The sequence below is a fragment of the Canis lupus genome, chromosome 12 (genome assembly GCF_011100685.1).
Source record: "Canis lupus familiaris isolate Mischka breed German Shepherd chromosome 12, alternate assembly UU_Cfam_GSD_1.0, whole genome shotgun sequence".
Classification (NCBI taxonomy): Eukaryota; Metazoa; Chordata; class Mammalia; order Carnivora; family Canidae; genus Canis; species Canis lupus.
Genome location: NC_049233.1, coordinates 14,926,623 through 14,941,687, shown reverse-complemented (window position 1 = coordinate 14,941,687; position 15,065 = coordinate 14,926,623). Strand labels below are relative to the sequence as shown.

The 15,065-nt window shown below is 38.3% G+C and overlaps 1 protein-coding gene across 6 annotated transcripts in view; it reads left to right on the top strand.

The window, feature by feature from the left end:
* CYP39A1 (cytochrome P450 family 39 subfamily A member 1) overlaps positions 1–12,273 on the top strand; it is an 89,828-nt gene extending 77,555 nt beyond the window's left edge. For all 6 annotated transcript variants that reach the window (XM_038554247.1, XM_038554244.1, XM_038554242.1 and 3 more), the window contains 2 exons: positions 8,283–8,370; positions 11,237–12,273. In XM_038554247.1, the coding sequence (XP_038410175.1) occupies positions 8,283–8,370; positions 11,237–11,308 (160 nt within the window). In that variant the 3' untranslated portion in view covers positions 11,309–12,273. The remainder of the gene's footprint in view (positions 1–8,282; positions 8,371–11,236) is intronic.
* The last annotated feature ends 2,792 nt before the right edge of the window (positions 12,274–15,065 follow it).

Here is a 15,065-nt window from a genome sequence, read left to right as displayed (position 1 = left end):
TTGTTTACATTCTCTTCTGCGTGATAGAGGAACCATATATTGAGGGCCTTCTATGTGTAATACTTAAAGAAATGGTATTTTGGGGACGCCTGGGTGGCTCAATGGTTGGGTGTCTGCCTTTGGCTCAGGTCATTGTCCCAGGGTACTGGGATCAAGTCCCGCATCAGGCTCCCTGCAGGGAGCCTGCTTCTCCCTCTGTGTTTCTGTCTCTCTGTGTCTTTCATGAATAAATAAATAAAATCTTAAAAAAAAAAAGAAAAGAAACAGTGTTTTCACACATAGGTAGAATTTTTCAATAAGCACATGATTCACTAGGTCTGCAGCACTTTCAGGATCCAGACCCCACACTGTCATTCAAACCTTCCACAAACCAGGCCATCCTGTTCTGCCAGCTTCATCTCTCATCACTTCACCTTCTGGAGGGCAGGGTGTGAAGCCCTCACAGGCTCCTAGATGTTCCAGGGCCCCTTGGGCAACTGTGCCTTGCTATTAGGTTGTCCCTCCATTCTGAGTGCCTTCTTCACTGGAGTGGCTGCCACCCTGCCCACCAAAGTGTTTATTGTCCTCAGGCTGCTGCAGTGCCTCTGCTCTAAGGACTGGACAGGACAGGTGCCAATGGTCCTCTATGCCAGAGGGCCCAGCTCAGAGGAGTGCGCTGGTCTATAGCAAACTAATGTCAGAGAACGGCTAAAGCCAGAGAGTTACAAGAAAATAGGATTTGTTTGGATAAAGTGGAACCTAAAAACTGTTTTGTAATTCACAAATGCAGAATTAGCCAGTATTTTTCCAGTGCTGCCAGGTAAGCATTGAATATTGGGAAGTCACTGTTTATTCTACCGACACAAAACATCAGCTGTTATCAGAAAAAGTGATCTCATCTAATTTACTTCCAGGAATGGAGCGAAGTACTGAAAAGAATTGCTAATTTTAGTAAGTGGGAACTTTGATGTCTAATTTCACATATTGGTGCTCATTGCCACATTTTCCATTTGATACGGGCTCGTGCCTATATATAAAGTATATATTACATATACTTTGTGGGGCTTTAGAGATACCAATCTCTTTTTGTTTTTCTACCCCTTTTTGCTAGTCCTTCCAAGTTTCCTCTGCTTATCTTTCTTTCTCACCTTCCTGGTCTCCAAATTTTGGAGTGTCTCAAAACTGTCTTGTAAGATTTCTAGTTTGGGTTGGGTTTTTTTGTTTGTTTGTTTGTTTCTATTTAACTTATTCCCTAAGTGAGCTCTCCTGTGCCATGGTTCTAAATAATCCTCTGAATAATGATGACTGTCTTATATTTCATATGTCTCCAGTCCTGACTGAATCCCTCCTAAACATCAGGCCTATTTACTCAGCCTCCCCTTGGTGTCTGCACTGGATGTCTCCAGGGTACTGGTGAACAGCCAGCTATCCTAATAGGTCTAAAACTGAGCTCCAGAAGACAACTCTTCAACCCGTTCTTCCTTCAGTCCTCCTGAGGTAAATAGCAACAGTATCCTTGCATTTCCTCAAATCCAAAACTCATCCTCAGGTCAAAAGTCATTCTTGAGTCTTGTCTTCCAATCTCTAATGCAAATCATCAGCCCATTGTACAGAGTATATCTGGTATCTCACTCTAGCTCGTGACTGTTTCTATCATTCTGGTACAAGTCCCCACATTCTATTGTCTGGAAAATTGTAGTGGCTTCCTAATCATTCTTCTGCTTCTATCTACCTCACCTTATGTTTTATTCTCAATGTAGCAGTCAGAATAATTCTTTTGAAAAAGTCACACTTGCTCAAAACTATCCAATGGCTTCCCATCTCCCAGAATAAAATGTAGTCTTAAGCATGCCCCATGGGCTCTCTCCTTGCCCCGGGGTATTTCTCTAACATCCCTCCCCCCTTTTTTGCTCCTCTCTGGCAATACTAGCCTCCTCATTGTCCCTCATTCTCCTCCTTCTGGATTTGTGCTCCTTCTACTCCCTCCACATGAAATTCTGTACCCAGATATTCATATGATGCCTTCTCCTCCTCCATTCCAGCATCTACTGAAATGTCATTTCCTTAGAGAGATAGTCCTCACCTAAAATATTGTAGCCCATGCCATCACTCCCTTTCCCCTTATTTATTAGTTTCATACTTATTCACATACTTGACATATACATTCCTTATTTATTTATTTGCTGCCTACTTGCTATCTCTCTGCTAGAATTTAAGCATTTTGATGAAAGCCTGAGTGGTATTTTTGGTTACTCTTGTAACTTCAGCACTTAAAAGAGCATAAAGCACATAAAGACAGTAAACATCAAATGGATAAATTAATGGAGATCTCATTTGATTATAAGAACTCTTAATATGTAACCTAAGTGACAATTCACTGTTCCCATAAATGTTACTCTCTTCTGAGAGAAGAGGAAGGGCATGTAACTTAGATTCACACCCTAGTTGTCCTTTCCAAATTTGACCCTTAGTATTCTGTGATGTTTGCCATGGTCCCAACTCCTCATGGAAAATAAAGTGCTGTTTCTTTCATGCTACCTCCAGCAGAAAGAGGAAAATGAGGCTCTTCACACTTCCTGATATTTTATTATCTCTTTATGCTTCACAGCACTGTCACACAGGACCACTTAAGTGCATCACTCATGACTGAATTTTTTCTTAATTATACAGGACTGGGCCCCTGGGTGGCTCAGTTAAGTATCTGCCTTCAGCTTAGGTCATGATCTCAGGGTCCTGGAATCAAGTCCTGTATCAGGCTCCTTACTCAGTGGGGAATCTGCTTCTCCCTCTGCTCTTGCTTGTGCTCTTTCTCTCTCTCTCTCTCTCTCTCTCTCAAATAAATAAAATCTTAAAAAAAAATAATTATACAGGTTTGACTCTGGACCATTCCAACAAAGCAATTATCACAATAAAGTGAGTCAAATGAAATTTTTGGTTTCCCAGTACACATAGAAGTTATGTTAATGCTACAGTGTGGTCCATTGAGTATACAATGGCATAATGTCTAAAAAATGCACACACCTGACTTTAAAAATATTTTATTGCTTAAAAAAATGCTAACTATAAGCTAAGCTGAACTTTGAGTGAGTACTAACCACTGATCACAGATCACCATTAACGACTATAATAATAATGAAAACGTTGAAATATTGTGAAAATTACCAAAATGTGACTGAGAGCCACAAAAATGAGCAAATGCTGCTGGAAAAATGGCACTGATAGACTTGCTCAATGCAGGGTTGCCACAAACCTTCAATCTGTAAAAGAGGCAGTATCAGTGAAATACAATAAAATGAGAAATGCCTGTGATATAGTCAGGGGAATATAAAAATTATACACAAGGCATTTGGGTGGTTCAATCAGTTTAGTGTCCAACTTGTGATTTTGACTTAGGTCATGATCTCACGGTTCGTGAAATTGAGCTCCCAGTTGGGCTCTGTGCTCAGTGGGGAGTCTCCTTGAGATTCTCTCCCTCTGTGCCCCCCTCACTCATGCTCTCTCCCTCCTGTGCTCTCAAATAAAGAAATAAATCTTTTTAAAAATTGTACATAAAATATTTCTTTTACTGGGTGCCTGAATGGCTCAGTCTGTTAAGTGTCTGACTCTTGATTTCCCCTGTTCCTACTCTTGACTCCTGTACACAGGGCTGGGTTTGTCCATTTATAGAATGACTCAGATGGTGCTCTCAGGATTGTGGGATGGGGCCCCAAGTTGGGCTCCATGGTCACCACAGAGTCTGCTGGAGATTTTCCCTCTCACTCTGCCCCTCCCACCTGTGCTCTCTCTCTCAAATAAATGGATAAAATATTTTTAAAAATATATTTATCATAGTCCAGGAGAAAAGCACTTCATAGGAAGTCCCCTGTTCCTTTCACTCCTGTACACAGGTCTGTGCTTGTCTGTTGCAAAATAGCCACAGAACAGTCACCCTCCTTTTCATTTCATCCTTTCCCCAAAGACTTGATTTCACTCCAAGATCCATTCCTCCACTAATGCATTTCTTAAAGTCTGAGTATAGAATAACATTGGTGGCTTTCTTTTTTTTTTTTTTTAGAATTTTATTTATTTATTCATGAGAGACACAGAGAGGAAGAGGCAGAGACACAGGCAGAGGGAGAAGCAGGCTCCATGCAGGGAGCCCAACGTGGGACTCGATCCTGGGTCTCCAGGATCACGCCCTGGGCCAAAGGTGGCGCTAGACCGCTGAGCCACCCAGGCTGCCCCCACCTCCTTTTTTTTTTTACATTGGTGGCTTTCAACATGACTATCCACTATTGTCCTTGGGACTTGAGTTTCTCAAAATAGTCCTTCATGGGCATGGCATACCATCTCTCCCTAAGATATGTTCAAATATTTATTCTTCAAATTCTCTACTAAATAATGGACTGCCATTTCAACATCTTTCTCTCTTTCACATAGTTCCCAAAGGCAATCATCATTTTTTCCTACAAGACAGTATGCTCTAAATCTATGAAGAGGAAATTAAAATATTTACCCAAAAATGATCAAAGCTGGTCTCTCATGATAGAGTTAGTGTATTATTATAAACAACAACTTTTTTTCTTTCAAATCCTCAAAGATATTGTTCCCTTGTCTTTTGGCTTTTATGATTTCTGATAAGAAGTCTGTGATCATTTAAATTCATTCATTCATTCATTCATTCCTATATTGTGTCTTTTTTTTCCTCCCCTCTGGCTGCTGCTTTTAAGTTTTTTTCTTTGTCATTCTTTTTTTTTTAACAATTTGATTATGATTTCCCTTGGAGTAGTTTTCTTTATGTTTCTTTTGCTTTGGGTTCATTGTGCTTCTTAGCTCTGTAGATTCATAGTTTTAACAAATTTGAAAATGTTTCTGCTGTTATTTCTTCAAATACTTTTTTCTGCCCACCTATCTGCATCTCCAAGTTACATGTGTGTTAGACTCCTTGATATTATTTTATAGGTTACTTATACTCTGCTTATTTACTTTTTCAGTCTTTTTAATCTATGCACTTTTGGATATTTTCCATTGTGCTATTAAGTTCCACAGTCTTTTCTTTTGCAGTGTTTTATCTTCTTTTAATCCCATCTAGTGTGTTTTCATTTAAGATACTATATTTTTCATTGCTAGAAGTTTGGTTTGATTTTTTTAATCTTCCATTTCTCTATTCATTGTGCTTCTACCTTTTTCAACATGTTGATTATATCTAACTAGCTGTCTACAGTATTTGCCATTTCAGGGCCTATTTCTTTTAAATGTTTTTTCTCTTATTTATGTGTCATATTTACCCATTTCTTCTAGGCATGGTCATTTTTGAAAGAATTCAAGGCATATATTTTAACTGTCATGGATACTAAATTTTATGGTATTCCTTTACGTTTAGGCTTTACTGTGGCATGCAGTTAGTTGCTCAGAAAAACAAGTTTTCAAGACTTGTTAAGCTCTGTTAAGGTAAAGCAGGAGTGACATATAATTTAAGATAAGATAATACCACTTTTAAGGCAATAGCCTTTTAAAGACTCTATTCAATTGTCTATGTGTTACAAGATCCTTCCACTCTTGCATGTGGGAACATAGGCTTCCATATCTTGTGGGAGCCCTGAGCATTATTCAGCTTATTGCTTCTTAGCTTTCTTTTTCATCTTTCATCTCCACCTAAGTAGTTTCCTCTTACATATGCTGAGATCAGTACTCAGACAAATACCCAAGGAGATCCCCATGTGGTTTTCTGAAGCACTCTTGCTCTCTCTGTGAAACTCCCTCCTCTCTTTTATTCTTTCCTGCAAATTCTAGTCTCTTTAGCTTGCCTGAACTTTGATCTCTGTCTTTTTAATTCAGTGAGGTTATCGGGTCTTTATGGGCTTGCACTGTGATCTGGAACTGCCATGGACAATGAGCTGGAGATTTCAGAGCTCATCTCATTTATTTATTTTCTCTTGGAAATTTCCATCCTACCCTGTAAATCTTATTCAGTTTTTGAGTTATTTAGGGCAGGCTGTAGCCAGAAGTGAAGTTCTATTTTGTTAGAAGTCTGACAAAAATTTAGTTGTGAGAAATTCTAAACCTGCATGCAAATTAGCAAAATTTCTTTTTCTTGGAATTGCTCTTTGATTTGAATCGGTAAATATTGTGTGTATTCTACTTCATAGACATTGGTAGTCTCTTAGAATAAATTGTTTTTTATACTTATAAGTAAGTAGAGTTAAATTTGCATCATAAATATTTCTGAAGAAGTGATATGCTATCCAAGTGGGTTTTAACAATACCTGGAGTACTCCAGATTTCATTTGAAGTAAAATATAAACAAGATGTTTCAAGATACTTGTAGGAAACAAATGTAATTATCTGAGATGAATATAAAATCATTCATATTCAGTCACTCAATAAATATTGAGACTTCAAAGATGAATGGAACAATGGTTCCTACTGTTTGTGAATACTGTAGTTTATAAGGGGAGTCAGAGAGGCAAACAATTAACTGTGATATGGTAGGATATAGTCAGCTTGTCTGGTAGGGACATTGGTAAAAGAATGTGTAAAGTGCCACAGAAACATAGGGCAAGAAACCTGGAAAGGGCAGGAAATTGAATCTGTTTTATGGAAGGCATCTCTTTCAATCATGTATTCATTAATTCATGCATTCATTGAGGTAACATGATTAGGCACCAATAGTGTGCTCTGCACTGATAGGTCCCAACAATACAACTCCTCCTTTAGGAGAGAAATGGTTAATAAGCAATTGGAATTCAGTGTGATAGAGGTTATGGCTGAGATGTGCACAGGGGACCATAGAAGTGGAGAGGAGGGGAACCTCAGTATGGAAGCAAGTGATCAGAGAATATTTCCAAAGGAGACTGAACCTCAGGCAGAGAAAGAGCTTGCAACGGAGAGCATCCCCATTCAGGAAATGTTAGGTATACAGGGTGGATAGAGCAAGGGTTTCAAAGAGGAGTCAGTGGGGAGGAAGCAGGGGAGATAGATAGGGGACATAGCTTCAAAGGTTGTCTGTGTTCTGTGCTATTTGGAAGAAAACCGGAGCAGTGACAGACTGTGTGTGTGTGTAAAATGACAAATAGTGATAGATTTATGTTTTAAAAAGTTCACTCTAGTGGTAGAGTGAAGGATAAAATGGGGTGAAGTGAAACTGGAAACAGAAAGATTAATCTGAAAAAAAAAAAAGAAAAAAAAAAAAAAAAAAAAGAAAGATTAATCTGGAAGTTGAGCTAATTTAGCAATCCAGGACACCAATTGTGAAAAACCACAGTGAGGCAGTAGTGGAGGGTCTAGAGATAAGACAAGGAGAGGGTTGGGGAAGTATTTAGATGACAAAACAAAAGGACTCTGCCTAATTGGATAAAGAAAGTGAAGAAGAGGATTGAGTCTATGATGCCTTCCAATTTTCTGACCTGTTGGACTAATTGTATATATTAAGAGCTATGACACCTAAAAGGCATTGTCTACCCTGAGGAGAGCTCAAAACAACCCACTGATATGCAAAAAAAAAAAAAAAAAAAAAAAAAAAAAGCAGAATTCCATTTATATTCTTTTCAATATTTTTAGTTTCTATTTGTATGTGTCTTACAAAGTAAGTAGTAAACTAATACAGTAGTATGTGTATATACTTTATAGCTAACTGAATATCAATATATTGTAGAGTGTGCTCAAATATTTCATTATAAGGGTATATGATCAAAAAGTTTGGAGACATCTGAGTGAAGGATCAATCACAAAAGGAATAATAAATTTGGTAGTTAGGGGAGTTTGAGAGGCCTACAGAACATTTAGGCAGTAATTTCTAATGGGAGGTAAGGGTCTAGATCAGACAAGTGTATCCAATAGAACTTTCTGTGATCATGCAAAATGTTCTAAAGATGTACTGTCCAGTATGGAGACCAGTAGCCACATATGGCTGTTGAGCAGTTGAAATATGGCCAGTGCAACTGAGCAACTGAAATTTTTCATTTTGTTTAATTTTAATTTATTTAAGTTTAAATAGCCACATGTAGCTAAATGGCTACCATGATGAACAGCACTGATCTAAAACTTTGAAGAGAAGCCTGGGCTCTCATTTACTGAGTGCTTCCCCTGGCTAAGCATTTTACATACATTTTTAAGCAATTTAATCATTCCAGCACCCTCTGGAGTAGACAGCATTATAAAAGAAAAGAGTAAGTTCTTCCTTACTCTATCCTTTTAATGGTAAAAGAACAGATTGTGAAGAAGAGCATACTTGCTCTGAAATGTGTACTTGCTTAGATATTCTCTATTGGTAGATATTTATGCAGCTTTTACAACCAAGTGACAATTTTGTGTTTTTCTTTCAGGTGGTTTGCTCTGTTAGAGATTCAAATATGTATTATTTTAATACTTTACAAATATGACTGTAGTCTTCTGGATCCATTACCAAAACAGGTAAGTGTTTTCAGAATTTCAAATATCATGGTTTTCAAATTTGGTATAAATTCTACATTAAAAATGGTTTTATACATTTTATACATTTATACATTAAAAATGTATCAAATTTGGTATAAATTCTACATTAAAAATGGTTTTAATTACTAGAGATAAACTCCTAATTTCCTCACTTAAGTTTGATCTTAACAGGTATCTTACATGCCACCAGACTCAGAAGATACTCCTTAATTCCCTTACTTCTGGGTCTGAAATGTATGCCATGTAACCACAAAACCAGCACCAATTAGCAGTGTTTCCACCACTTACAGTGTTAAGGAGGACCTCCATGAATTTGCCAATTTTGACCGTGTTCCCTGTGCTAAATAGACATGGCCTTGATGTTAGGCTTGTTTCCCTAGAGAGGCATGTCTGTGGGTTAAAAACAGAACCATCAGTTGTGAAGGCAAGTCATAGCCCTTGATCCATTTGGGAAGCAATGACATTGAAGAAAACAGGCAGTGAGCAACAGTAAAGACAGCAAACAAAAATGAAAAGGCTGTGACCTTATTCCTACCTCTGACCATTGAATATCCTAATCGTTTTTTTTTTTTAAGATTATTTATTTATTCATGATAGATGTAGAGAGAGAAAGAGAGAGGCAGAGACACAGGAGGACAGAGAAGCAGCTTCCACACCAGGAGCCTGACGCAGGACTCGATCCCAGGACTCTAGGATTGCTCCCTGGGCCAAAGGCAGGCGCCAAACCGCTGAGCCACCCAGGGATTCCCCCCTAATCATTTAACTCCTCTGTGTTTCTATAGGTCTGTCCTCCTAGACCAGTGGCTTTCAAACTGGTACAAACATCAGAATGACCTGGAGGGTGGAGGGCTTTTTAAAACACAGAATACTGGGCCCCACTCTTAGAGTTCCTGATCTAGGACATCTAGGGAGGGGCTCAGTAATTTGCATTTTAACCAGTCCCCAGTACTGCTGATGCTACTGGTCCCGATGACACACTTTAAGGACCACTGTCCTAGGAAAAAAAGGGGAAGTCCAATTTAATTTCAAATGTTTGGAAGTCATTTTGAAGACTCTGGGTAAAATATGCTGTTTCAACTGAGGGTGAAGCTCAGAAATTAAGCATTGCAATTTCAAGGCTATTCACATAGCATGTTGTGCTTTGATTTACTCTTGATAAAATAAGGCTAATGTATGGAGGGATAAATAAAACTCTTGGGTGACATTTCAATAGAAATTATGTAAGTGCCTAAGTGACACAGACAATATTATATTACTCATAAATATGCACATTTCAGCACTTTCCCCTGATTTCTTTTGCACTTCTATTTTGAGTAAACTAACTACCAGTGATGAAGAGCCCTCAAAATCCTACCATGAAAGGAAAATCAAAAAACCTTTCACAAAGATTCTCAACAAGTGTAGTTTTATTATCAAAAGGAACATCAGAGTTGGAATATTCTCACAAAATACCAGTTCCTGGCTCACCAAGTTAGATGTCACAATTTTGCCCAGGACTGATTCCCCATCCAAATATTTGCCCATCACTGAGAGGACTCAGGAATGTCTTATCAGGTTAGAAGGATGGTATTTGTTGAAAGCATGTAACACCTAACCCAAACGATCAGTAATCTTGACCTTCCTCAGGCAAGATTTTGCCCAGTATTTTCTTCTAGCTAAGAATTCTCTTAGTTATATTTATTACACTATTCTACACACATCCTACCTATTTCTGTTTTGACACTACTAAGAACATTTTTAAAGAAATACTATATCCAATAAAAGGGAAAAGAAAGAAATTTTATCTCAGTCTGTAAAAAGTACGTCTGAGTAAAGTCTCATGGTCTCAAGGGAATTTTATTTCATAATTCTTATTCTAAACAGATGAATTAAAATTATGTAATTATTAAATTTGTTAATAACTTGTAAAATGAGGTGATCAAAAAATGCAGGAAATGACCTTCGAATTACTAGGCTCTTATAAGAGATGGGAGGGTATAGGTAGTCAGATCATGTTCTGAACACTCTTTTGTCAAGCATGGGGGCATCTCTGGGCTTAGAAATCAGCTTCCCCAAAGAAATATACTTGTCATAGTAGCAAAAATCAAATGCTAGAATCCCCAATTTTAATTTTGCAGAAGCCCCTTGTTTTATTTGATCTCACAGGTGCTTAGGAAATTAATTTTAACTCTTGTTAAGAACCAAATAATAAGCAAATACTATAAAGCTTTACAAGATACATGACCAGGCAGCAATGTTCAGATGCTGGCAATGAGGGCTATTCATTTTGAGCATTTATGGACCAACTTCAATTCTCTTGCAAAAGCAAGTACATATTTGCTAATACAGTGGAGTTTTGCCTATTTGGCTGGTTGGTTTTGTTCTGTCTTGGCTTTTGGGGGCTCATGAATCCTTAGATAATCTCATGAAACCTATGGATCCCTTTCTAGAAAAGAACACAACTTTTCATGCCCACAAATCTGTGGTTGCAATTTGAGGAATCCATGGCAACTCTGCAACTCATTCTATCAACTCCCCTAGGAATCTCCTTGTTAAGAAGCCCATTTTGTGCCTTGTTGCACTCAAACTTGACAATAGACTGATGATTTAAATTGGACTGATGCCTTTTCCTTACTCTTGATCTTCCCCCAACCCCCAAGGCTGATAGAACAGCTTGCATATGTTCTGTTCCTCGAATGGAAGGCTAAAATTGATGCTTGACATTATCAGACACATCAAACACTTCGAGTCTTTTAAACCTAGACTCTGTACTTTTAGAGGTAATTACACTTGAGTAAACCTTTGGTCTAAAACTGTTGTCTTATGTCTCTTAACATCTATATTTCTTCTGCATTTCCGCTTTTAGAGTTTTCTTCATTTGGTGGGTGTCCAACAGCCAGAAGGACAATGCCGAATTGAATTTAAACAAAGAAAATGACATCTGTTGGGCCTAAAGAGGGCCAGAGTCTTCTGGAAGACTGATTGTCCCTGTCCACCAGCCTGGCAGCATCTAGACCTGAGCTGTACTAAAACATGCTGTTTAACTTTGTTTTAGGATTTAGTTCAAGAGAATGTCTAAATGGTATATGTGTTTGGTACTTTAAGAGTAGACCAAGAATCTGACATCACTCTCACTGATAGGAGACGTGAATATATGGTTTATAGAAAATGTTTAAATGATTTTAAAAAGATGCATTTCTTAAGGAGTTGTAATTTGACTTCATGCATAAGTATATTAAAACTTTAAATAGAAATAATGCCACTTGAATGAAAACCATGGTAAACTGTGAAGGCAACACACGTAAATTTCTATTTTGGAAAAGCCTTAAAATCTTAGACTCTAAGAAAATATTAGTAATTTTTGGATATTTTAAAAATTTCTTAATGTGATTCTCAATTGGTAACTGGAATTCTTAAGCTTTCTTAAATAACTTGTTATGGTAAACATGACTAGTGCTGAAACAATGAATAAAATGATAGCTTTCTAAGACCTGTGCAGATAGAGAGCATGTCTTACACTCATTCTGTGCTGAACTACACCTAGGACACCTTCTGTATCAGGTTTATTCAGGAAAGGTATGCTGATTGATATGTTGATTTGTATTTTAATGAAGGTGAAAGCACTCTTTTGATTCAAGCTGTTAATAATTATAGGGTAAGAGGTATATTTTTGCGTGTAGAAACACAAAGTTACGTCAAGGCAAACAACAGCATTTAAGTTTATTACTTAGGACTTCTGTCTGAATATTTACTTTGAAATCCTAAAAAGAAATCCTGTCATGCCCCGGGGGCAAACATACGACATTAGTAACAGAGTGATCAGTGATGTCATGATTTGTCCTCTAATATTCAGTAGAATGCTCCTTGCCTCCTTTATTTCACAATAAATAAGCTTTGTATGCATGTTGTCCTCTGGATTATTTGCTCCCCTGTGCTAGTTATCCTGTGGAGATGATAATGATTGCTTAGTCATCTATTTCCTACCAATGAGCAGATGACTCCCTAGGAGAAAATTAAGTACTCTGGAGTACATTAACTCTTTCAGACTAATACAACAATTCTGAAGCTTAGCTACCAGCTTGCAGCTTAGCTTAGCAGGTTTGAGGTCTAGAAACTGGAGAGGATGAAGAAAGCAATTTAGAAGTCCACGGCAGATCTATGCCTTGCAGACCATAACCTAGCAGGGTCTGCTAAATATGGCGGGTATTTTCTTAGGGCAGATATGTCTTCCTGAACAGCTGAGGCCCACGATGAAACACTGTACTGGCCTATAATATGCCCTTCAGCTGAATTTGCAGCTACACAAGGCTAGTGTTTATCTCCATATTCTTGCTTGGTAAAGATAAATGTTAGCTGACAAGTTTATGCACTTTAAAAAAATGCAGACAAAGCAGATCCACTGGCCTTTGATAAAATCGGTAAAAATAAAATAATGGTAAAAGAAATATACTTGGAGATACCATATCTCTTTATTTCCCTAGCCTGGCATTTTATATATCTAAATCACTGCTCTGTTCAGGCTAATGAGTTCAAAGTGGCTGGCTCCCCCCTTTAGCAATGGCATATTAAGAACTCAGTATTGCCCTCTTCTGCTAGGTCAGGCATTCAGCTGTGTCAGTGGCTGTGGCAACTTTAGTGATAGCTTCCATCTTGTCAGCCATTGTCGAAATTTGTTCCTTTCAGTCCTCGATCAACCAACCAAACCTTTTGCCATTGCCCAAGTATCTATATATATTCTTACCTCAGACTATTTCTCTCTCCACACAAAGTACATGGCCAAATATACTGCTCAAAACTCTGCCCAGTAGGAGAACTTCCTCTTACCATTGAAGTTCTTGAACTTGGCTCTTCTCTTGAACACAGCTGAGTAGAGTAGAATTCAGTTTGTTCCATTGTATTAAGCCAACCAATATGTCATCCAGGCCCAAGATTTTTTCCCTTCTCTGTCAACTGGTCCTACCCAATGGGCCAAAGGTGTGAATTGAGAAAGATGCATCAGCCTAACAGCGGTGATGACCTGTTTATGTAACTGACTTTTGGAGTTGCTCAAACCCGATCCCAAACGTACCATATTCCTTGTATAATGGATTGCTCCTGAGCCCAACTGATAATATACTTGGTAAATATAGCAATGCCCAACTCATGATGAGCAGCTCTGGTCAAATATGCATGTGGCATGTTCAGGCATTGGAGGCTGAGCAGTACGTCAGGACCTGGTTTTCAAATGATAAATAGTTTTCAGCTGTTTTTGGCCCATCACCACTGGTAGTGGTAGTGCTTGAAGTGGAATCAGAGCTTGAAGATGCTATTGGTAAGCTGACAGTGAAAGTGGAGAAGTAACCTTGTTTGCAGGTGATGAGCTTGAAGTCATGTCCTTAAAGGGTGGATTTGCATGGAGGCACAAGATGGCAAAGTCCTTATCCTTTGGATAGACTTCCAGAAAGTACTTTGTTGTCAAGTGCTTGTCAAGATCTGGGTAGATCTGATTTTCTCTTCTGGCAGAGATAGGAACTAGCTAAATACCAAGTAGTCTTACTTTAAGCTTTGTCTTCAGGTAACATGGAATTTTGGGAAGAATTATATTAAAATGACCTAAAGTAGGGATATAGTGATTTCTTTACAATGCATATAAACTCTCCTTTGATTTTTATTGTTGTTACTGAAAAAAACATGTATAGGACATATAAGTCAAAATATCAGCCTAACATCTGATTTTACTGCCTAAGAAGCTAAAATCCAAGCTGGAGAATGTTGCAAGCCTATGTAGGATGTTCGGTGTCTGGTGAAGACAACCCTGTGGGCAAGACATTTTAAGTGAGTGATTCTCAGAAGACAGAAAAATGAAACAAATAAGTAAATTTCCAACTTCTTTGGGCAGCAAAACTTTTTATTCCTCAACACATTGATTGTAAATCTCTCAGTAAAAACAGATAAAAGCTGATAAATCCAAATCAGTGTTAGTTGACTATACTTCATTGTTTGTCGAGCCATTATGTGCACATCTTTGCAGAGCCCCGGGGACCGAGACAGTACACGTTGGAAAATGCTGGACTAGATGAGCTGTGTGTGGCAGAGACATTTAATGCCTACTGTATGTCAGGCTCTTCTCCAAGTTTCTCAGGGCCTGGATAGTCACACAGGGTCACATGACTAGTTTACTAGGGTCAATGGTCCATAAGCAGAAATGATGGGTGTCAATTCTGAGTTGAAACATGGACATAGGAGTATAAATTGTCTTTATTACCCTCTTTCCCTGATATAGTAATGGGGAAGCTAGCAGCAAAAAGAAGGCTGGGTCCCTGAGTGTCAATGAGGATGAAAGAATTCTTTCCCCAAATTTGCACTAGACATAGAGTGTGAGCAGGAAACACTGATGCTTGCCACCACAGCTACACTAGACTACCTGAACAACCTCGAAAATGATATCTAGCTCTCTATTTTCATGCCTATAGTCCTCTTTGCTCCATTCTAAAAAGAAATGAAATACTGTAAATGCTACAACATGGATGAACCTTGAAAGCATTATGCCAAGCGAAGATGCCAGATAGAAACGACTATGCATTGTATGATTCCATTTATATGAAATATCCAGAAAGGCAAATCTGCAAAGAGAGAAAGCAGATTAATGATTATCTAGGGCTTGGGGGTGGGGGGGCTGGGCAGGGAAGGCAGAGGAGGTGGTGAGACAATGGAAT